The 24,418-nt window shown below is 49.5% G+C and overlaps 1 protein-coding gene across 1 annotated transcript in view; it reads left to right on the top strand.

The window, feature by feature from the left end:
• The window catches only part of GFRA4 (GDNF family receptor alpha 4), an 81,692-nt gene that overhangs the window by 41,764 nt on the left and 15,510 nt on the right, over nt 1–24,418 (top strand). The window contains exons 2-4 of the mRNA XM_077301226.1: nt 9,321–9,599; nt 22,645–22,725; nt 23,810–24,155. Of these exons, the coding sequence (XP_077157341.1) occupies nt 9,321–9,599; nt 22,645–22,725; nt 23,810–24,155 (706 nt within the window). The remainder of the gene's footprint in view (nt 1–9,320; nt 9,600–22,644; nt 22,726–23,809; nt 24,156–24,418) is intronic.

Raw genomic sequence — 24,418 nt, 5'->3', positions numbered from 1 at the left:
ATTGCCAGCCCTTCACAGGAAGTGATGTCATCATGCCAGCAATGTTTTACCATCAGGTTTTACCATATATTTTTGGTCCTAATATCATAGCATTGCCCAGACGGCACTGGTGTGATGACATCACTTCCTGTGCTACGGCTGCAACAAGACCTAGGTCTTCTCCTTTCTCCTCCCCAGGAGGAAGCTGGCGACGTCATTGCTTTTGTTGGGCCACACTTCAACGTGGTTTGCCAGCCGCCTATTTCATGGACTCAGGAACCAAAAGCAGCCAACCTACAGGCAGGGAGCAGCGGGCTGAATTACCAGGAAGGAAACGTTAAACAGATTATTAAGGAAACACGGCCTACTAGAACTTGACAGACCTTTGGCCTTCTTGCCAGCAAGGGTTCCCTCTTGTCCAGGGAGCAGTTAGCGTCTGATTAAATGCCGGACTTATAGCCAATTGCAAAAACACGGAAAGGTGAACAGGTCCCCGGGAGGCTCCATTAACCCCAATTGATTATGTGATAGAAAATGCAATTTTCCTTTAAGGGCCCGTCGATCAGAAGACCTAAAACACCGGCGGGAGGGAGGGGGGGGGAAGATAAAACAATACACGTGTCCCCTGCAAAACTCTACAATCAATTTCTCTTCTCTTGCCGACCGTGTATTCATTTCCCCCTCCATCCTAATCCGAAAGGGAAAAAAAATATATTTTAATCTCATTGCCAGCCCCTATAACCTTTCAGAATATTAGCCCGTATGAATAATGGTGGAGTGCACACTATTAATAATTACGCATGTTCACAATCAAAGCGGAAGCCGGTAATTAAACGGTAAGCTTCTTGGGTGCCTCTGCTCTTTGTTTGTGAAACAGAGACTCTCTGATTGAATGACGGGGCTGTGAATGGATCAGATTAACCCGCATTATGCGTTTGTTTAATGAGGTTGTTCCCTGGGGGCGCATCTACCCCACAGCCTCGCGCTGGTTGGATAGGCATTTCCTGTCTCCCAGGAATCGTGGGAACTACAATTCTGTGAGGGAGAGAAGGCCGTAGCTATCAAACAGAGAAATCCAAGTGCTTTCACCAAACTACAACTCCCAGCGTACTTTTATGGGGCGGAGTCATGACAGTTAAACTGGTACCTAAGACCCATTGGGCTGAATGAGCTGCCAGCCTCCAGGGGGCAGCGGTGTTCTTGTTGATGTCACCGACGTCATTATGTCACTTCCGGGTAGAGCCCCAACCCGGAAGTGACGAGGGGTAGTTCTAGGAATAGCTGGAAAGTCTGTGATAAAGTCTGTTTTTTGCTACCACCTGGAGATGCCTTAATAAGGTTGATATGCAAAGCCTACGGTTCCAATCCACAGGGGAGATCTCCTGCGATGACAGAGGTCTACAGGTCTACAGACGACAGAGACCAATTCCCCTGGAGGAAATGGCTGCTTTGGAGGATGGAATCGATATCGTCGTGTCCCAACCTCTCCCCCCAATCTGCCAACCCAGAGCTGGCAGCCCTAGCTAAGCCCCGTAGCAGCGCTGGACTAAACGGGCCATCGGAATGAGTCAGCGCCAAGCAGTTCCTCTCTGTCCTTCCCTTTTTACTTCTTTTCTTCTGAAGGCAGATGGGCCAGAGGCTGCCTGGGGAGTGAACTGTGCACTCAGGAGGCAGGAGCCAAAATGTTTAGGGCCCTCTTTGGATGAGACCCGGGAGGGGCTGCTGGCAGGAGCTCTGAACGGGGGCTTTTCACACCGAAAGCTGGCTTGGGCGGCAAAAGCAAATGTGCTCAGTGTGCCACTTCCTTAATGTTCTTGGCATACCTGGCAGGGCCCTGTGTTCGATGCCAGTCAGAGGCAGGGGTGGATTGCAAGTTAATTGACATTTTCCCAAAACACCTCTGCATAGCCTAGAAATCAGAGGCCTGCAAAAACCTGGAGTTCAACACCTGCGAAAGGCAAGGCTCAGATGACAGCACTGGCCCTGCCAAAAGACTTCTGGACCTGTTTCAGACTCCGCACTGGACTCTCCTCTGGCATGGAAACAGAAGAGGGCCCCCAGCTCCAGGCAGAGAAATACCTGGGGGTGGAGCTGGGAGTGGGCAGGATTTGGGGCTGGGAGGGACCTCAGTGTTGTATAACGCTAGTCTGGTGTCCACCCTCTAAAGCAGCCATTTTCTCCATGGAAATGGATCACTTTAGTATGGAAAATGCACATTGTAAAAATGTGTCTCAAAAACTATTGGAAACAAACAACATGTTATAGAAACAATTAAAACCAAGGTAAGATATGCATGACCTGGCTTGTCCAGACTCACCTGGGCTGATTCTGCACTTATTTTGTTTTTTCCATTGTGGATCCTGCTGAATTCAGATCGATTTGAACTCGGGTCCTCCTCTATTTCCCCCCCCCCAAAAAAAAAACTTGAAACAGAAAGTGTTCTGCACTTGACTGGGGAAGCTCAGAGCGGGGAGGGGAGCCAAGCGCAACAGGAGCCTCTGTTCTTGAATGAGGGCATGGGGAGAGGACTGGGGACAGTAGAGGAGGGGAAATAAATCCAAGAGGCAAATCTCTGCTGAGAGAAGTTAGGGCTTCTGGAGCGCAGTCACTTTAAGGGAAGCCTTGCAATCGGGAACCAGGAAGTCTTTGAACTGATGCCCTGGCCAATCTGCGAAGACTGCTTTGCTCCCAGGCATGCAGTGAGTTAATTTTTTTTAAAAAGAAGACATCTGCACATTTACTCATGGCAATTTTTGAAATATTGAGGCTTATATCCACTCCAGGATATCACGGGGGTTAATGTAGGATCACCACAAACCAGTCATGCATGTTGCAGAGGGAAAATTTAAAACGCCCAAAATCAAAATGCAAGTCGAATTCAGTGTAGACGGCAGGGATTTAGTCGACCTGAGAGTGGGTAAAAAGCCCCACGATCTTTCAAGCTGATTGTGATGATTTGTGGCTCTCTGTAATTAGAAACATTTCCAGATAGACTGTCTCCACTCCAACCCCTTCTCTAAATTAGAGTCCATGGGTCTTAAACCACCACACCAAGCTGGCTCTTTATAGTCCAGGGTACTGCTCAGAACTTTGAGTAGTTTCTGGAGGATGTGAGATTTCATTTTTCTGCCTAGTTTGTTGGATAAGCGGATTGTAGAGGATTCTTAATTCCCCGTCCCTTCGGAATAACATCCAGGCATTTGAATTTTGCCTGCATTCTGTACCTCTGCAATGTGACATCGCCTTCCGTGATGATTGATTCAGGTGGGTCGCCATGTCGGTCTGAAGCAGCAGGACAAGGTCTGGGGCCAGGGAGCCTGTGAAGAAGCCGGAGGGGGTGGAGCGGATGGAATGAGCTCCCGGGTGAGCTGCGGGCCCAGCAGGATTTGTCAGCTTTCCGCAGGGCCTGCAAAACGGAGCTCTTCCGCCAGTTCTATGGTTGAGGCTGGGGTCAGCGAACTAGGGACATCACCCCCACCCCCAAGAGTCAGGAAGTGTACATTGATCTCTTGCATTATCTCCCATATTAGTATGGGGAGGGACGGGGATTTTCTGTCGTCATGTTAGTATTTTAAAGTCTTAATGGGGGTTTTAATGGGTTTTAATTGTCACCCATCTCAAGCCAGTAGGGAGAGGCGGGAAATAAATGAAATAATAATCATCATCATCATAATAACAACAACAACAACGTTTGGTTCACTGATTGTGTGGCCTGGGTGTTTGTGGCAGCAGAGCTGGCATCTGGGCCTGCAGGACTCCGACTTAACTCTGCTGCTTCAGACCAACATGATGACCCTCCTGAATCAATTTTAGGGCCAGGATAATCCCCTAATACATTTTTAATGAGAACAAACTCACTTCTGGCTCTCCAATCATTGAAAGGTCAGCTATTGCAAAGAGGAGAGTCTTCAGCAATGTGGAATAGTTAATGTGCTTCTTTGCACGCATGCTGGGATGTTACGTGAACACATGAAACTGCATTACGCTAGCCCTGTACACACCGAACATACATGCTGCCTGCATGGACATGCATACATCTGTTTTAAATAAACTGTCAACATAGCTATGAATTTCCTGCATCATGCTGGTGGCTGGACTAGATGACCCCGGGGGTTCCTTGGGTGTCGTGGTTAAGAGCAGTGGACTCTAATCTGCAGAGTTTGGTTTGATTCCCCAGTTCTCCTCCACATGCAGCCAGCTGGGTGACCTTGGACTAGTTACAGTTCTCTCAGAGCTCTCTCAGCCCCAACTACCTCACAGAGTGTCTGTTGTCGGGAGAGGAAGGGAAATGTGTTTGAAAGTCACTTTGAGACTCCTTTGGTTAGAGAAAAGTGGGGTACAAAAACCAGCTTTTCTTCTACAAACAGAGGCTGGTCAAGGTTGACATTTGGAGAAGAGCAGGGAGCAGCTCCTGTTGGCAGGAGAGCCTTTAAAACTACATTTATCTATTTATTTTTATTTTATTACATTTATATATACCGCCCTCCCTTGTGGCTCAGGGGAGTTTACAGTCAAATTCATGGTGCAATACAGAGAACATAAAGTAATTGGGAACATATATAATTCTAACAGTGGAAACTCATAACAATAAAATATTGAACGTTTAACATGTAGACAGATTGGCTAGATATCAGAAAAAAAATTCAAGCAGAGTAGTTAAGCAGTGGGATGGGCTGCCTCAGGAGGTGGTGAGCTCCCCCTCACTGGCCGTCTTCAAGCAGCGGCTGGACAGATCCTTCTCCTGGATGCTTGAGGCTGATCTTACATTGAGCAGGGAGTTGGACTAGATGGCCTCTATCGCCCCTTCCCACTCTAGGATTCTATTAATCTAGTTCAGCAGTGGGATGGGCTGCCTCAGGAGGTGGGGAGCTCCCCCTCACTGGCCGTCTTCAAGCAGCGGCTGGACAGATCCTTCTCCTGGATGCTTGAGGCTGATCCTGCACTGAGCAGGGGTGGGACTAGATGGCCTGCATGGCCCCTTCCCACTCTAGGATTCTAGGAGTCTAGTTCAGCAGTGGAAGGGGCTGCCTCAGGAGGTGGGGAGCTCCCCCTCACTGGCCGTCTTCAAGCAGCGGCTGGACAGATCCTTCTCCTGGATGCTTGAGGCTGATCCTGCACTGAGCAGGGGTGGGACTAGATGGCCTGCATGGCCCCTTCCCACTCTAGGATTCTAGGAGTCTAGTTCAGAAGTGGAATGGGCTGCCTAAGGAAGTGGGGAGCTCCCCCTCACTGGCCGTCTTCAAGCAGTGGCTGGACAGATCCTTCTCCTAGATGCTTGAGGCTGATCCTGCATTGAGCAGTGGGTGTGACTAGATGGCCTCTGTGGCCCCTTTCCACTCTACGATTCTATGATTGCATTATGATTTAAAAGATGACATAATGATATTTAAAAGATTTAAAAGCCCACATTATGATTTAAAGATTACGTAATAGGATTTAAACAATTTAAAAGATTGCATAATTTGTCGTACAGCCGAGTGGCCTTTACAAAGGGCCATTATATTTCCCACCCGCGTAATAATGATTCACAGCCCACTACCTGACCTGGGAGTTGTAACTTCTGTTCCACATGAATAACCTCTAGAACAGATTAATGTCCCATTACAACTCCTGTGAAAGGGGTGAGGGGGGAATCTTTTATTGCTTTGTTAGATCATGAGGAAATATCAATCCCCCTTCTATTCATAATATTAACAAAAGTTTGCTATTCTGTTAAGTTAAACGGGGAAGCGTTGAGGTGACCAATAAGTGAAAATAAAGGGCAGGGAGGGAGATGAAGAAGAAGAGTTGGTTTACATGCCCCTCTTTCATACCCGGATTAAAGAAACCGGTTCCCCTGGAGAAAATGGCTGATTTCGGGGATGGACCCCATAGCATTATCCTCCCCCGAGATCTCTCCTGCCCCAAATCCTACTCCCCCCAGCTCCACCCCCAAATTTTCCAGGTATTTCCTTTCCCAGACCTGGCAATCCTAACTTCCAGAGGGGAAAGTTTGCCTGTCACAGAGATACATTGCTGGGGCAACCTTACCTGTTGAGTTTCTGTCTGCTCTCCTATAAACTTCTAGACACGGGGTTCCATGGGAAAGGTCGTATTTTCTTAGATGCCCATGTCACTTTGCTGCCATCAAAGAAGTCTCCATCAACCCAGATGCCGGCAATTTCATTTTTCATGACGGAAAAGACACCAGGTCATGTCGAAGTCTCCGTTTCAAGTTGCTCGAAGCATTCAATTCCAAGAGAAGTAGAAAAGCATAATCATCCAGGAGGGTAAAGATCAGCTCTCCGCTGTGTAGCAGAGCAAAGATCCTGGCCGGAGGATGTCCTTTCCTCATTCCTTTTATCAATAAATGCCAGGCCACTGAGTCTCTCCTTGCTTTCGGTCACCCTGAGGACATCCCCCATGAGCTCTGGTAGAAAAGAGAGGCGGTATTTTAGCAAAGCCAGTTCTTGCTTAGAAGAAGAAGAGCTGCTTTTTGTTCCCCGGTTTTTTTTTAACCACCTGAAGGAGTCTCAAAGTGGCTTACAAACACCTTTCCCCTTTCTCTCCCCACAATAGGCACCCTGTGAGTTTGGTAGGGCTGAGAGAGCTCTGAGAGAACTGGGATAGCCCAAGGTCACCCAGCTGACTGCACGAACCAAACCCGGTGCTCCAGATTAGATTTCACTGCTCTTCACCATGACACTACGCTGGCTCCTTCGACCCCCCAATCCAGCCCCTCTTTCTTATGTTAAGAGGCCCGCATGTTACACCACAGCAATATTTAAAACCCCACATTAAAACACAGAAATAAAGCATGCACGGTGTTTCCATGGCATACGGCCAAACCTGTTACAGTGAACTCTTGCTGTCCTGTCCTGCCTGCCAATGACACTATTCACATCTAGGGATGCCAACTCCAAGTTGAGATATTCCTGGAGGTTTGGGGTCAGAGATGGGGAGGTTGAAGTTTGAGGGACTTTAGCATGCCAGCAGTTCATACAGTCCACCATTCGAAAGAGATTTCCTCCAGCGGTGCTACTCTGTGTAGTCTGGAGATCCGTGGCAATTCTGGGAGATCTCCAGGTCCCACCTGGAGGTTGGCCTCCCTTAGGGCTGTCACCTCCAATTAGGCCCCGGTGTTCTCCCCCCTGGAGGCTGTCAGCCCTACCTGAAGGTGACCAGAAAGTCTGAGAAACAAGAGGGAATTTAAACTAGGGGTCTGTAGCCAGCTCCCAGCTCAGCCCCTTAACCACAGAGCCGCCTGGGAGAGAAAAACAGAAAGCAAAGAACGGAAAACATACATTAAAATTCTCTTCCCCTTCCATTTTAGCCTTTTTCCTACTTATTACCAGTATGATTAAGTTATGAGCTTCGTGACTGGCTGAGGATTCGAACCTGCAGCTCTGTGTCCTTACCCCAGGCATTCATCTCCCTCCTTTCCTTCCCACCCCTGCTTTACAAGAAAACCATATTCCTTTGTATTTATGCAGCACGTGCTCAACACATCATTACCACATTCCAAACAGCCAGCTTCAGGGGACAGGCCGGCATTATCCTAATTTTATAGGCTGAGGCGCTGGGAGAACAGTGAACTTTCCTAAAGCTAGTGGGTGCATTTGGGGAAGAAATGAGATATTTCAGAGTTCTTCGCTCAAGGCTCACACTCCCCTTTTCCCACGGTGTGAAGAAATGCCTTTTTTTCTGTGGAGTTTGCATGGAACAAAACCTTCACTTTGAATTTTAACAATCCCCCCTCTGGTGGGGGGGACACCAATTGTTCTCTTTTGTGTTGGGTCCAGGAGAGGAGACAGAGTTCTTAAGAGAGCTAGCCAGGTGTCCTGGTTAAGAGTGGCAGCCTCTAGTCTGGAGAACTGAGTTTGACCCCCCACTCTTCTTCCACGTGCAGCTGGCTGGGTGACCTTGGGCCAGTCACAGTTCTCTCAGAGCTTTCCCAGCCTCACCTACCTCACAGGGTGTCTGTTGTGGGGAGAGGAAAGGCAGCCGATTGTAAGCTGTTTTAAGACTCCTTCAGGTAATAAATAGCGGGGTACGAAAACCAGCCCTTCTTCTTCTTAACTGAGTTCTTGGGAAAGCAGCCATTTTGACCATGTGCCCGCTTGAAGGAGCTGGAAATAAACTTCAAGGTAATGGAAACTCTGTAAAAATCAGTATCATTCTAAACAAAGGACCCTAACTTCTAGTTTAACATCTGAGAGGGTATGTATAGAGGGAGGGGCAGGGGGATTGCATTTTACCCTTTGATTTGGAATCCCTTGCCCAATCTGGTGCTGTGCTGAAAATATGCTAATGAACATTTTCTTTTAAATAAATATTTTTTGCTTTGGATGCTGGGAGTGGTTCCCTGTACCACACAGACCTTCACCATTGTGTACACCAGGGGTAGTCAAACTGCGGCCCTCCAGATGTCCATGGACCACAATTCCCAGAAGCCCCTGCCAGCAATGCTGGCAGGGGCTTCTGGGAATTGTAGTCCATGGACATCTGGCAGTTTGACTACCCCTGGTGTACACGCTATTGCAAAAGGGGGCTCCAGGATTGCAGTTGGTGTGGCTCTTCTTCCAGGGTCACACCAGGCAGTGAATTGTAAACTGTCCCCGTGGTGGTCGGTGAGAGTCACAGACGCAATAGAAGCTGGGAGTTCTCCCTGCAGGCAATTCTGTACACAGTTCAGTTTAGCCAAGAGAACAAGAAAAATCTCTCCAGGTGTTGGGAAAAATCACCACAGTATTTTAGCAAAGCCAGTTCTTGGGGAACAGAAAAAAAAATACTACATACTATATACTACAAAACTGCCATTTAAAAAAAGGATAAACACAAAGCTTGCAATGAACAATGCATATTTTACACCATCTCAGAGTTACATGCAGCAGTTTCCCCACAATTAGCTTAGGCAGTCTGTTGATCAGTTATTTCTTTGCATCCTAATCTCTCTTGTTTGATAGAGCCCAGTACTGGACTAATTTTCTTCTGAATCTCAATGTTTGCTTGTTATACATCAAATATGTAACTGGCTGGCCACTGTGAGACAGGATGCTGTACCTCGGCCTCTGTACCTTGTTGCTGGCCCTGCAGAGGAACTGGCTGGCCCCCGGGTGAGACGGGAGGCTGAACTAGATGGACCGCTGGTCTGATCCAGCAGGGCTCTTTTTATGTTCTTATTAAGGGACGGCCTTGTCCTCTACCCTGTTGTCGGCCTTCCAGGAGAACTGGTTGGCCTTCGAGACAGGAAACTGGACCATTGTTTAGATCCACCAGAGCTGTCCTTACCTTCTTAAAGCATCTTGAAGCCCCTGCAGGCCGTTCCTCACCAGCATCTCTCATTCTCTCGCCCTTTCCAGAAGGCATGGTGGACATGGTGACCTCAGCCCGCGACTGCTTGCAGGCGGGAGAGTCCTGCACCAATGATCCCAGCTGCAGCTCCAAATTCCGGACCCTCCGTCAGTGCATCGCCGGCAACGGTGCCAACAAGCTGGGTCCGGACGCCAAGAGCCAGTGCCGGAACACCGTGACGGCCCTCCTTTCCAGCCAACTCTACGGCTGCAAGTGCAAACGAGGGATGAAGAAGGAGAAACAGTGCCTCAGCGTCTACTGGAGCATCCACCACACCTTGATGGAAGGTCAGTCACGGGGGAAACGGGAGCATCTTTCTGCACCGTCTTATAGAATCCTAGAGTTGGAAGGGGCCATAGAGGCCATGTAGTCTGACCCCCTACTCAAGGCAGGATCAGTGCAGGGAGACAGAAGCCATCTTTGACCCTGGCAGATCAGAGGAGGTCCAGCCGTTTGCTGTGACCGCCAGCTCAGGGTGGTCCCCTGGGGTCCACCCGCTATTAAGCTGACCTCCAGACCACCAAGATCCGTCCCCCTGGGGAAAATGGCTTCTTAGGAGGGCGGACTCTGTGACATTGTATCAGGCTGAAGTCCCTCCTTCCCCAAGCCCCGCCCTACCCAGGCTCCACCCCCAAAGTCTCCAGGTATTTCCCAGCCTGGACTTTGCAACCCTCTGCATGAATGGTCAAGAGTGACTCCGTGGTCCCACCCCCTGACGTCTAGGCCTTTCAAGTCCCTCCCCTTCTACCTGGAAATCTAATCCCAACACAGACGACGGCTGCTGCTTCACAGCCGAAAACCCACTTTCCTGGGGAGCAGTTTTGTTGTTGTTAGGTGTGAAGTCGTCTCCGACCCATCGCGACCCTATGGAGGAGCAGTTAGAAACATAGAATCCTAGAATCATAGAGATGGAAGGGGCCTCCTGGGTCATCTAGTCCAACCCCTGCACTATGCAGGACACTCACAACCCCATCACTCCTCAACTGTCACCTGCCACCCCCTTGATTCTTCCCAGAATCAGCCTCTCCGTCAGATGGCTCTCCAGCCTCTGCTTAAAAATCTCCAAAGATGGAGAACCCACCACCTCCCGAGGAAGCCGGTTCCTCTGAGAAACCGCTCTGACTGTCAGGAACTTCTTCCGGAAGTTTAGACGGAATTTCTTTTGAATTTATTTAATCCCATTGGTTCTGTTCCGTCCCTCTGGGGTAAGAGAGAACCACCCTGCTCCATCCTCTACATGGCAGCCTTTTAAATAAAGGGCACCTATGCCCTGGCCAGGCTCAGAAACTGCAACTGGTGTTTCTCGGATCCTTGCAGTGATGCGTGACAGATGCATGACCTGAATTGGTCCCTGCTTGACCCACAGCTTGTCCCTCCGGAATGTCTTTGCCTTTGAAGTGTCAGATAACACATCAAACAAACAGAGGCATCATGAGGTGCCTGCTCTTCACCCAGCGGCATCGTGTCCCCGTTGACTGCTCGGCAATTCAGCGCAGAAAGACCGGAGAGCCAAACCCTGCAGGAATTTTCTCCACAGGAGAGGAGGAAGCAGGGATGCTGACCCAGGTTGCCTCTTTCCCACATTGAAGGGACCGTGAGTCTAGATCAGGGGTGGTCAAACTGCGGCCCTCCAGATGTCCACGGACTACAATTCCCATGAGCCCCTGCCAGCAAACGCTGGCAGGGGCTCATGGGAATTGTAGTCCATGGACATCTGGAGGGCCGCAATTTGACCACCCCTGGTCTAGATGATGTCTGGATGCCATATCTGTGCGGGGTTTTGATCTTCAGTTGCTGTAGCCACTCCAAGCCTGTATGGAGATGGTTGGCCTAGAAAACTAACAAACGAACGAACAAAAAATAATAAATTATTTGTTATAAATTGTTTATTTGTTTGTTTAATTTGGACACCGCCCTCCTGTGCAGGTTCAGGGTGGCGCGCATCAGGGGGGAATGCAAGCCTGCAAACAACCAGCAAAGCATAAACATTAAAACGCTGCAAACCTTTTAAAAATCACACCTTCCTTGTAAGTTCCCCTCAGCCGTGTCACCAGGACAGGCCTTCTTGTTCCTGGCGTAGAAAGATAATTGCTGTTTTCAGTGGAGGTTTTCTACTAGGAGGGGGGAAGGGATTTGATGTCCTTACATCACTGACCCCAACCAGAAGCCTGCTGGAAGAGCGTCCTGGGAGGAAGGAGAGGCAGGAAGACACCTGGGCGAAGGAGATGAAGCTGTTATCCAGCATGCTTTGAAGGAGGCATTGCCTTTGATGCTCTCTGACCTCACCTTTGGGTTTTGGTTTGGTTTTTGGAAAAGTGGGGACCTCCAAGCACAGACACTCCACATCAAATTCCACACCGGGTGTGTTTTGTGTGTGTGTGTGGGGGGGGGGGGCAATGACATCTGTCTATTCTTGGCCAGCCCACCCGTCACGGAGGGTTTTGATATTTGGGAAAACACCACGGTCGGTCGGTCGGTCGGTCGGTCTCGCAAGCAGAAAGTCCGCCAAGAAAGTCAGCCGCCCCCTTGGCTTTTCAAAACTGCCGTCTGATGTTGTTCTGGGTGACCTTCAGTCCTCATTCGGGGCCTGCATCATGCGGCCGCTGGTTGGCATGGCAACCCCTCAAAGCCCTTTTGAGCTCAGCGTGCGCCTTTCGAACTCGGATAAGGCAGCAAAATTTATATATATATATATATACACAGACATCTAAAGGAAAGGACAGAGACTCCCCGGCCCTCCTCTAGCTTCCCTCCTGGGCCCACCCACCGTGTTAAGCTCCCTGGCATTTCTCTTGCTTTCTTTGGGGAGGGGGCTTCTTAGACACATCCCCTCCCCGCCCGAAATGCCCAGAGTGCCTTCCCAGTAGCCTGGCTAAAAACAACAAACAAACAAGAACAATAATAATAAATGACCAGTAATAATAGCCTATCCAGGGGTAGTCAAACTGCGGCCCTCCAGATGTCCGTGGACTACAATTCCCATGAGCCCCTGCTAGTGATTTCTGTGTTTATAAGGAACAAGCTGCCTGATTGGTTCCTCCCCAACCTGGAGGTTGGCAACCTTATTACAGAAAGACCACCCCCACCCAAAAAAATATTTTGTTGGGAGGGTGGCACCGGATGAAGGAAAGAGACATTGCTAGAATGACAGCTCCCACAAGATCCAACTGGATAAAGAATTCTGGCCCCAGACAGCCCATAAAACCCTCTGGCCATTAAAACAGTTTCCAGAAGACCTGAGAGAAGAAATACCCACACCGAGAATTTAAGAGACCGGGTGCCGGGTGTACCATGGAGAGAGGGCATTCTGCAGACAAGGCAGCATGTAGGCGAGCAACCAGGATATCCAATCTTGAGGGGGTGGCTGGACTTCTTCTGGGTCCATCTAGGTCAGCATCCTATCTCACAGAGAGGCCAAGACCTTCACAGGAACATCAGATGCGCCCTGCTGGATGAGACAGTGGTCCATCTGGTCCAGCATCCTGTGCCATACAGGGGCCAACCAGTTCCTCTGGACAGCCAGCAACAGGGCAGACAGAAGAAGAAGAGTTCTTCGGCTCTTTAGGGCAGGGGTAGTCAACCTGTGGTTCTCCAGATGTCCATGGACTACAATTCCCATGAGCCCCTGCCAGCATACGCCGGGTCCCAGTAAGGACCTGTGCAGTTGAGTTCAGGACCAGTTGAAGCTTACGGATCAGCTTCAAGGGCAGCCCTGTGTAGAACCTGGAGGAGACTGCTGCATGGATCACAGAGGGAAGAAGAAGATGATGATGATGATTTGGTCTTTATACCCCACTTTTCTCTACCTGAAGGAGTCTCAAACCAGCTTACGATTGCCTGCCCTCCTCCTCCCCCACAACAGACCCCCTGTGAGTTGGGTAGGGCTGAGAGAGCTCTGAGAGAACTGTAGCTGCCCCCAAGGTCACCCAACTGGCTGCATGTGAGGGAGGAGTGGGGAATCAAACCTGACTTGTCAGATTAGAAGCCGCCTGACGCTCTTGACCACCGCAGCACACTGCCTTTGGGTACTGGCTGCCGCACCCGGAAAGACGACAGAAGGCTTGGCAGACCACATTGGTCACCTGGGCCTCCAGAGATCGGCCTTTCTCAACTTTTTACCCATTAAGAAACCCCTGAAACATTCTTCTGGCTCCAAGAATCCCCCAGATGTGGCCTGATCATGCAGAAGAGAGTTGGGAAGCAGAGCTGTGGACATGCCCACCCTGGGCCCCACCCCTTCCCACCCCCTGGTCATTTGGGGAGGGGGGGGCATACACAGTCATATCTCCTGATAAACATTTAACACATTAAAAAATATCTCAAACCTCAATTAACTCCCACCCCTCTGGGAAACCCTTTGAGGGTCATCAAGGAACACCCGTTTCGCAAAACCCTGGTTGAGAAAACCTGCCTTAGATAGTGAAGCATTCAGTTATTGGGGGGGGGGGGTTATTGACATCGTAAGCCGATTTTCCGTAGTGAGACATGCCTTTCATCGTAGGGAAAGTGCTCCAACTCGCTGATTATCTTGGTTACCCTCCTCTGTACAGAATCATAGCTCTGCAATGCCCTTGCAATATCCAGGTTCACATCCCCACTTGGCCATGGAAATTCGCTTGGGGGCCTGGGGCCGGTCACCGAGTATCTGCCAAACTTCCCACGCAGAACAGCAGAAGAATGCCAGGCAAGGTCAGGGGAAGGCCTTGGCCTCAACGCACAGTTTGTGCGGCTTCCAGCTGTCTGTGAAAACAGGATGCTGGTCTGGAGGGACCGCCGGTCTGATCCAACAGAGCTCTCCTTCTCTCCTCCCGATCCATGCAGAAGACCTCAGAAGTTCTTCCAGTGTTATGATTTCCATCCCGGGCGCGATGGGAGAGAGCCCACCCACGTACAAAAACCCTCGTAACGGCCACTTAAGTGTGATAATTAGAGCATCACAGCCCTAGACGGTATTTCATCCCTTCCGGCCACTAATTTTGGGGCTAGCGCTGAGTTTTAAGGGGCCTCGTAAAAAACGTTGACTCGGGGAGCCATAACTCTTGCCTTGTCAGGGCCGTGAGTGTTTTATGCGCGGGGAAATTAAACCGGGAGTAAAACAAGAGCACCCAAGCGTGGGCCGGAAAATAGATGGATTAATAAAATGCCGCTGGGAGCTGAAGGCAAAGGTAAGACTGTCTGAGAAGGGGGAAAAAACAGGTATGAATTATGACGGGGGAGGCGGAGGGAAAGAGGGGGAAAGGGAGACGTTTTCAATGGCGGGGAACACCAAGACTGGCCCTCTCTGGACACCTGAGCATGGCTTGGTGCAGGAAGAGGTGGGCTTAGGTGTCACCCACAGGCCTCCTGATGCGCTCTAGGTCCTGAGAGCCAGCTTGGTGTAGTGGTTAGGAGTGTGGACTTCTAATCTGGCATGCCGGGTTTGATTCTGCGCTCCCCTGCTCCCCCACATGCAGCCAGCCGGGTGACCTTGGGCTCGCCACAGCACTGATAAAACTGTTCTGACCGAGCAGTGATATCAGGGCTCTCTGAGCCTCACCCACCTCACAGGGTGTCTGCTGTGGGGAGAGGAAAGGGAAGGCGACTGTAAGCCGCTTTGAGCCTCCTTCGGGTAGAGAAAAGTGGCATATACGAACCAACTCTTCTTCTTCTTCTTCAGTAATCTCAGGGCTCTCTCAGCCTCCCCTCCCTCACAGGGTGTCTGTTGTGGGGAGAGGAAAGGGAGGGCGATTGTAAGCTGCTTTGAGACTCCTTCGGGTAGTGCAAAACAGGGTATAAAAAACAACTCTTCTTAGCCCAGGTTAGTGTTTTAAAGGAAGGAGCGTTTTAAAAGATGCACATTTTTTCCTTTAAAAGATTAAAAGCATACAGGGGGGCCTAGTTTAGGACAGCAACACCAAATGGACTTTGGGGGGGCTGAACGCTGTCTCTGCTCCCGGCAGATCCCCACTGCAAATTGAGGCGGTGCGGCCAGTTTGTATTTTAAGGACGGAATGAATCACATGATGGACATTTCCTCAGTTTGTGCCTTCACTTGAGATCACTGCGGATCTGACAGCCTTGGACGTCCGGCTTGGACACCTTCACCTTCGCGTTGTCTTGCTTTTGCAGCATCCTGACAGACACAAATATTTGGAAACGGATGGGCTTGGAAGCGAAAAAGGCGGGGAACAGCACGGCAGCCGCCAAACCTCCTAAATTGGGGATCCTTTCCCGAAGCATCTCTTTCCGTGCCTTTCCGTGCCTAGCAAGGAGGGTCTGTGCAGAGGTGCCCGCTTGACACGTTGGTGCTTGTCCTTGAATCGGGATAATTGTGTATGTAGCAGTCTGCTTTTTACCCTCAGATGCTTTCACTGGCGCTTGCAAAGACTCAGGTACCCGAAATGGAACCTTTGCGTTCCTCTGTGTTGAGTAAATAACACGCTCCACAAATTCCCAGGGCCTGGGCTTGGATAATTGATTGTATAAATGGTTTCTTGGAAGCGATTAAGGTCTCTGGAGGGGGCGAGTGTGAAGAAACAAGCCCGTATTGTCTGTGCCTCTTTTCCCCAAGACTCGTCCATCATTTGGATGTTTGGGGGGGGGGAGGGCTGCAGGAGAATGGGCAGCTGCGGGGGGGAAGCAACAATTCAGGGTCCTGGCTCTAAGGCTGGAGAAAGGCTGGGAAGAATTGCACAAAGAGAAACTGGGCTGCATCAAGACGTTTTGAAGCGGAGCAGCCGGCAAGGAACGGTGCTGGAACGGGCAGAAAAGGCATTATAGAAACAGGAGATGGGTCCTTCTGGGTGCAGAAGCAGATCCAAGTTTGGAAGATGGGCCAGGCCAGCTTGGTTAGGCTGTGGGCAGCAAGGCGCTTGCTGAAAACCTTGGAAAATAAGCAGGGACAAATATGGCTGCTGGGTGCTGATCGGGAAGAGCAAAAATGAAATCGGAAGGGTGGGACCCAATGAAAGGCCGAGCAAGGAACCAGGAAGGAGACCTTGGGATCCCGAAATGGTACATCAAATTATTCCAGTGTGATAAACAGACTCCCAGGGGGTCTTCAATCTTTAGCTGACTCTTCAATAAGGAGAATTCTTAATCAATCCCAAGGTGTTTTGCTGCGTAGCTTTCTCCAGGGACATCAAACCCTCAAGGACTGGAACGCCTTAAGCTAGGAGTAGCTGTTTATAGGATTGTTATAATAGTCTTACTCTCGGTTAAGAATTGTTCTTCTAAGCTGAAGTTTCCAGTTGGAAACAATTTAAGATTTGATGTCCCTTGATAAAGCTACGCAGCAAAACACGCGGGGATTGATTAAGAATTATTAAATAATTATCTGAAGATAATTTGAGGTCCCAGGGCCTTCTTGCTTCTTCCTCCCGGGTTCTGATTGGTGGCAGCTGTCAATATTCAGGTGTTGTCATTTTAAAGAAGAAGAAGAAGAAGAAGAAGAAGAAGAGTTGGTTCTTATATGCCATTTTTTTTCTACCCGAAGGAGTCTCAAAGCGGCTTACAGTCGCCTTCCCTTTCCTCCCCCCACAACAGGAACAACAGGTCTGTTCTGTGAGAACGGCTCCTAACAGGACTGTGACTAGCCCAAAGTCACCCAGCTGGCTGCATGTGGAGGAGGAATGGGCGAATCAAACCTGGCTTTCCAGATTCAAGGCTGCTGATCTTAACCACTACATCTCTAAAAGTACCTGTAGCTTCCTTCACAGCCCCAAGGAAGAACTGAGACCATGCGAGCTCACAATTTCCATTCCATTCATTTGGCCTGTTGAAACCCGGAGAGAGCAGGTGATCACACCTCAAGCGTGCATACCCATGGAGCTGCCTCATACTGACTCATACTCTTGGTCTGTATTGTTTACTCTGGCTGGTAGCCACTCCCCAAGGTCTCGGGCCGAGGTCCTTGACATCAGCCTCTGCCTGGCCCTTTAAGCCGGAGATGCCGGGGGCTGAATATTACTAGCAGCCTCTGGGTGGTGACCGGAGATCCCATAAGAACGCAAGAGAAGCCATGTTGGGTCTAAATCCATACCAGTTTGCCTCTGTGAGAATTCAGATTGCCTTCCATTCGCAGGCCTGGTAGGCATGCAAGCTAGCAGCCCCGTCTCCGGTAGCATCTGTGAACCTCCCTAGAACTGCCAGAGAGTAAACGGCAGGTGGAATTCGCTGCCGCAGGAAGTGGGGATGGATACAAGCATAGACAATTTCAAGAGGGCACTGGAGAAACAACCGGAGCAGAGGTGCACGGGTGGCTCTCACCCACATGGCACAGATGGGACACTTTGTCTGGGGCAGGGGGGCTCTGCCTTCTTGGTGCCTGGGGGGCTTCTGGAGTTCTAGGACCTCCTGGGGTTTGGCCGCTGAGTGAGTGACTGGTGGGCTTCCAACATGGCTTCTCTTACGTTCTTATGCCAGCCTCCAGGTGGGACCCGGAGACCCCCCAGAATCTCAGCTCTTTTGCAACCGATTGAGATCGATTCCCCTGGAGAAAATGAATGTCTTGGAGGGTGGGCTTGTGTGGTGCTCTACCCCACAGGGTCCCGGCCCTCCCCAGGCTCCTTCCCAAAATCTCTAGGAATTTCCCAAACTAGCAACCCTACCCCCCCCCACACACACCCCACCAGAAACCCGGTGGGACCTTTCTGCCACCCTCACCCCCCTGCAGAGCCCAACGCTCCTCCAAAGGGTGGCTTTTTTGTTTCAGATATTTACATTTTTTTCTAAGCTCTTTGCCTCAATCATCCCCCCCCCACCTCCACCCACACACACCCACAACCCCCTGTGAGATGAGCCGGTCCACTGGAGCATTATGCGGTCCTCGGAGCAGATGAAAGGGGAACAAATGGTGTGATATAATTAGCCTGATGTCTTCTGCAGAGAAGTTCCCGCCAGGCCTGGGGGTCATTATCGCCTACAAAAGGGTGCCGGACAATGAGAAAGAGATGAGAGATGGGGGGGGAGGTGTTCATCTGCAAACAAATGGCTCAGTTGCAAACAGACCCAGCCTACGAAGAAGAAGAAGAAGAAGAAGAAGAAGAAGAAGAAGAAGAAGAAGAAGAAGAAGAAGAAGAAGAAGAAGAAGAAGAAGAAGAAGAGTTGGTTCGTATATGCTGCTTTTCCCTACCTGAAGGAGGCTCAAAGCGGCTTACAGTTGCCTTCCCATTCCTCTAAGCCAGGGGTAGTCAAACTGCGGCCCTCCAGATGTCCATGGACTACAATTCCCAGGAGCCCCTGCCAGCGAATGCTGGCAGGGGCTCCTGGGAATTGTAGTCCATGGACATCTGGAGGGCCGCAGTTTGACTACCCCTGTGGGGGGGGGGCAAGGCAGGAGCTTTTAAGAATACAGAGGGCCAGGAGGTTCATTTGCCAACCCCACTCTCTTTGTGGCTCAGAGGAAGAGCCTCTGCTTGGCATGCAAAAGATGCCCGGTTCAATTCCCCAGTATCGCCATTTAGGAGGATGAGGTAGCAAAGAAGAGGAGTTGGCTTTTATGTCCCGCTTTTCACTCACAGTGGATTACCATCACTTTCCCTTCCCCTGCCCACCACAGCCCCCCCCCCGTGAGGTAGTTGGGGCTGAGAGAGCTCTGAGAAAACTGGACGCGGCCCAAGGTCACCCAGCTGGCTGCACGTGGAGGAGGAGCGGGGAATCAAACCCAGCCTGCCAGAGTCGAGTTTGCTGCTCTTAACACCAGGCTGGCTCTCAAATGCAGAAGACATTTCTCTGCCCGGGACCCTGAAGACCCTGCCAGTCTGAGCAGACAATACTTCCTGGGAGGGGCCCATGGTCTGATTCATTAGGAGGCAGCCTTATGTGTGAACCCCGCTCTAAATTAATACGGGCCTACTTTGCAGGGTTGAGAGGAGGATTCCAGTAAGGTACAGTCTGTGAAGCAGCTAGAAAATGGGTGGCAAAATGATGCTACTCTTGATATCCATGGACTACAATTTCCATGAGCCCCTGCCAGCTCATATATTAAAAATTAACTCCCACCCCTTCAGGAAACTCTTCTAGGGGTGTCAATAAAACCCTGTTTGAGAAAGCCTGGTTTATACAGAGCTTTCAAATATTTGAGCCACTTCATGGGAGATGTGAAATCAAGAAGAAGAAGAAGAAGAAGAAGAAGAAGAAGAAGAAGAAGAAGAAGAAGAAGAAGAAGAAGAGTTGTTTTTATACCCTACTTTTCAATGCCCAAAGGCATCCCAGAGCATTTTACAAACACTTTTACCTTCTTCTCCCCACAACAGACTGTGGGGCTGAGAGAGCTCTAAGAGAACTGCTTTGTGAGAACATCTTCAAGAGACCCATGGCTGGCCCAAGGCCACCCAGCTGGTTGAGCCCGCCTGGCCTCAACCAGGGCCAGAGCCTTCTCCATCCCGGCCCCCACCTGGTGTTACGAGCTCCCGGAGGAGATCAGAGCCCTGATGGAGATAAAACAGTTCTGCAGGGTCTGCATAAGGGAGCTCTTCTGCCAGGCATTGGGTTGAGGCCGAGAAAACCAGGAACATCTACGGGGCCTCTGCTCCCTCCCTCCCAGAAATCCACCCATGTGTTCTGCTTTGGATCTTTGCATCATTATACTGTTACCTCTGTTATAGTTTCATGTTAATGTTCTTGTTTTTGTGAAAAGCTGAGTTCCATGGACTGTTTTCTGCATTTTAAATAAACCGCCCCGAACCTTAGGAGAGGGCGGTATATGAATGAATGAATGAATGAATGAATGAATGAATCATAGAATCATAGAGTTAGAAGGGGCCATTCAGGCCATCTAGTCCAACCCCCTGCTCTACGCAGGATCAGCCCTAAGCATCCTAAAGCAATGAATGAATGAATGAATGAATGAATGAATGAATGAATGAATGAATGAATGAATGAATGAATCATAGAATCATAGAGTTAGAAGGGGCCATTCAGGCCATCTAGTCCAACCCCCTGCTCTACGCAGGATCAGCCCTAAGCATCCTAAAGCAATGAATGAATGAATGAATGAATGAATGAATGAATGAATGAATGAATGAATGAATGAATGAATGAATGAATGAATGAATGAATGAATGAATGAAGAGGACGAGTGGGGAATCGAACCTGGTTCTCCAGATTAGAGGCTGCCACTCCTAACCACGACACCACACTGTCTCTTGACGCCCTTTGGGCTGAGAATCGCCCTTTACCACCATCTCATTTGAACACCCCAATTTTCCACTATGAAAGGAAAAAAGAGCCAGGTAACTAAACTGGTAGAGAAACATGGGGCGGGGGGGGGGGGAGTGTTGAGTGACAAAAACCAGCCCAGCCCCCACCCACCCCAGCGATTTCTGAGGGGCTGAATTGATTTAACCTCCTCCCCCCCCCCACATACCCCCCAGAAGTCATTATTTAGATCATCAAGCAGAAAGCCTTAATTTACAATCATTGATTTTAATCCATTTTCCCGCGGGTCCCTCTGTTATTTTCCAAAGAAAGCTGAACCATGATTTGTTGATAAAACCATTAAAACCATGTTGATTTACAACTGTACAGAGTTTCTCCCCGGCTTCAGTACAGCCCCCCCCCTCCCGCCCCAGCCGAGGCAGGCCCACTATCACAATATGCATTTATTTGACCAGTTATAGATTTCCCCCCCCCTCCCAGATCTTTATACACAGCACATTTTTCGACTGTTTTTTCCGAAAACAGAGGATGGTAAATCACTTACCGTTGAAAATCGCTCTCTCTCCCTGACGGGCAAGTGAGAAAGTACAGAATACAAAGGCTATAATAAAAAGAGAGAGAGAAAGAGCTGAGAACTAGGCCTGTGAAAAGCTTTGGAAAACACACTCACTTCTCTCCCTCCTGTGACCTTGTCCGCACCAGCCGTGGTCATCTGCAGCCAGGGAAATTCCTGGAGATTTTTGGGGCGTAGAAGCAAACGAAAAACCTCCCTGGAGTTTGGTAGGACCTGAAAGGCTGGGTGTTTGTGTAAACTGGACAACAGGTTTCAAAATTATGTAAACATTTATTATGTGCATCTTCTTAAAGGATTCCTTAAGGTTAAACCCACACACAAAGTCCATGATGATGTTATCTGTTCAATCGTGTCCGACCATCGGCGATTCTATAGGAAAGTTTTCTCCATTCGTCTCTGTCAATTACCACTTCTTTCAGTTGGTTCATTCCTGTGTTGGCTTTGATCGTGTCGAGCCAGCAGATCCTTTGGCGACCACGTTTCCTTTTGCTGCTGACCACGCCCAGCATTAATGATTTTTCTAGCGAGTTTGATCGCAGGATGTGTCCAAAGGAAGTGAGCTTCAGCCGTAATATCTTCCCTTCTAAAGACATAGTTGGTTTGCTCCTCTCTAAAACTATCTTGTTGGGAACTGTGGCTGTCCAGGGTATTCACAGCATTTGTTTCCAACACCATCATTCGAAAGCCTCTATTCTCCTCCGGTGTTCCTTCTTCAGGGTCCAGCTTTTGCATCCAAAGTTGTTATGGGGAAGACAACGGTGTTGACTAGCCAGCACTTGGTATTAAGGCTGATATCTTTGCTTTTCCAAATTTGCTTCATACCTGACATTGCGTTCTGGCCCAGTGTTACTCGCCGTTTGATTTCACGGCTGCTTCCACCACTTTGAGTGATCACAGAGCCAAGAAAGATGAAATCATCAATACATCCTATGTTCTCGTTGCCAAGTCTCATTGTGACTTTGGTGCTGCAAAGTCCATAGGCCATTACTAAAAAATTATCATATGCACTGTACATTCTTAGGCCATAGACCTGATGTGCTTCGACCCTCACTGGGCTTCCTCAGAGGCCTAGTTTTTGACACACATACACTGATAAAGTACAAAATGCGCTAAGCAGCCAGTAAGATAAATAAATTATTTTGGGGGGTGACAAAGTCACTCCAAATGGATCAGATGGGAAATGTCCATGTATCAGATAACAGTCCCCTTCTTTCAGTTCTCCTCCTATTTAGACCTTGTCCATCGTGGCCAACTCCAGGCTGGAAAATGTCTGGAGATTTGTGGGTGGAGCCTGTGGGGGGCGGGGTTTGGTGAGGGGAGGGACCTCAGCAAGGATCTAATGCAGGGGTAGTCAAACTGCAGCCCTCCAGATGTCCATGGATTCCAATTCCCAGGAGCCCCTGCCAGCGAATGCTGGCAGGGGCTCCTGGGAATTGTAGTCCATGGACATCTGGAGGGCTGCAGTTTGACTACCCCTGATCTAATGTCATAAGATCTGCCCTCCAAGGCGGCCATGTCCTCCAGGCGGCCATTAGCCACCCAACCCGCATTCCGTGCTGTTCATATATTGACTGAGAAGCTGCATTATTTCCCCAGTGTGACATTTCTGTTTCCTGCAGGTATGAACGTGATGGAGAGCTCTCCTTACGAGCCCTTCGTGAGGGGCTTTGACTACGTGCGGCTGGCTTCCATTACTGCAGGTAAAGGCATTTCTGTCTCCTCTTGGTTCACCAACTCAATTCTCCTAGGCAGTCAATTTGACTCAAGGGGCCACAAAGTTGGGTATTTGAGGACTTTCTAATGAGCCAGCGATGGGCAAGTGAGGCTAACTCCTTTATGAGGTTGCACAGTTTATGCTTCTTGGCCAACTTCAGCTACAGCTGATTTCAGCTACTGTGCAAGAGCCTTCCTCGACTTTTTTACCACCAAGAAAACCCTGAAACATTCTTCAGACTTTGAGAAACCCGAGAATATCGTGCAGAATATATTTGGGAAGCATGTCTAGAAGGTGTTTCTTTGTCACATAGTATAAAAGGTTATTGTTAGTGACTAATGAACAGAATTCTTAAGTCTTTGCTACCAAGATTCCCATTTTTGCAATAAAGCTTTGTGTATTTCTGGAATCACCGTATTGCATCCTCATCAGGCACTGGCACACCAGGATAATAAGCCCTTTTGGGTAACGCTAGCAGTGAAACTAGGGGGAATGCTGCATGCAGGAATGCCAGTCAAGGATGATGCTGTGTGGTGGGCTACTGGGTGAAATGTTCTGGTTGGCTAACGTGCATGTCAGACACATCTATGTCCTCTTGTGGCCCCACCTCTAGGCCTTACAAGGGGCTGAAAAGAGAACCCTGCCCAGATGATGAAACATTAGAAACAAAAGGCAAAATTCTGCCTCTGACATCACAGCACTTAGTTGGTCCTGATCCAAAACTTGGAGAAAATTTTGAGTTGGCTTTCCGATGATAGTAATATAGATATATTTGCTTCAGAGTTTGTTTAATGTTTATTTATGAGATTTATTTTGTTACTATTCCCCGGGGGGTCTTGCAACAACAAGACCCCCCCCGAGGAATAGCAACAAAAAACCTTATTAAAATATTAACCAAAATCTGAAGCAAAGACATCTGGATCGCTAACATCATCGTAAATAAGTAAAGACCTATCAAAATCAAATGCTGCATATACGACATACATCTTTTCCAAGCGAACATCCCTACCTTCAAATTGGCTTCCCACGCCTCTTCTCTGATGCGAAACCAACCTGACCTCCTTGCGCAGGTTCCGAGAACGAGGTGACGCAGGTGAACCGCTGCCTGGACGCCGCCAAGGCCTGCAACGTGGACGAGGTCTGCCAGCGCCTCCGGACGGAATACGTCTCCTTCTGCATCCGGCGGGTGGCCCGGGCGGACGCCTGCAACCGCTCCAAGTGCCACAAGGCCCTGCGGAAGTTCTTCGACCGCGTCCCCCCCGAGTACACGCACGAGCTCCTCTTCTGCCCCTGCGACGACACGGCCTGTGCCGAACGCCGCCGGCAGACCATCGTGCCCGCCTGCTCTTACGAAGCCAAGGAGAGGCCCAACTGCCTGGCCCCGCTGGACGCCTGCCGGGGGAACTACGTCTGCAGGTACGCCTGCCAGCTGGAGGTTTCTTGGGGGGGAGGAAACTGGGAGGAGCAGCGTTTGGGGAGGTCAGAGGTGTTCAGATTGAAATAGAAAGGCCTATTGATACAGATTCTCCAAACATGGGTATTTGGAAAAAAACACGGGTATTTACTTCAAAAAGATTAAAAACAATTCAGCTCTGTAGTTTGACGATCACGTCCAGTTCTTTGGAGGTCTCCATTGCCCGCCTGGAAATTGGCAGCCTGAGAGTCTGGGCAAGAGGAAA

The sequence above is a fragment of the Paroedura picta genome, chromosome 10, assembly GCF_049243985.1.
Source record: "Paroedura picta isolate Pp20150507F chromosome 10, Ppicta_v3.0, whole genome shotgun sequence".
In the NCBI taxonomy this organism is placed as follows: Eukaryota; Metazoa; Chordata; class Lepidosauria; order Squamata; family Gekkonidae; genus Paroedura; species Paroedura picta.
This window is presented reverse-complemented; position numbering and strand designations above follow the sequence as displayed.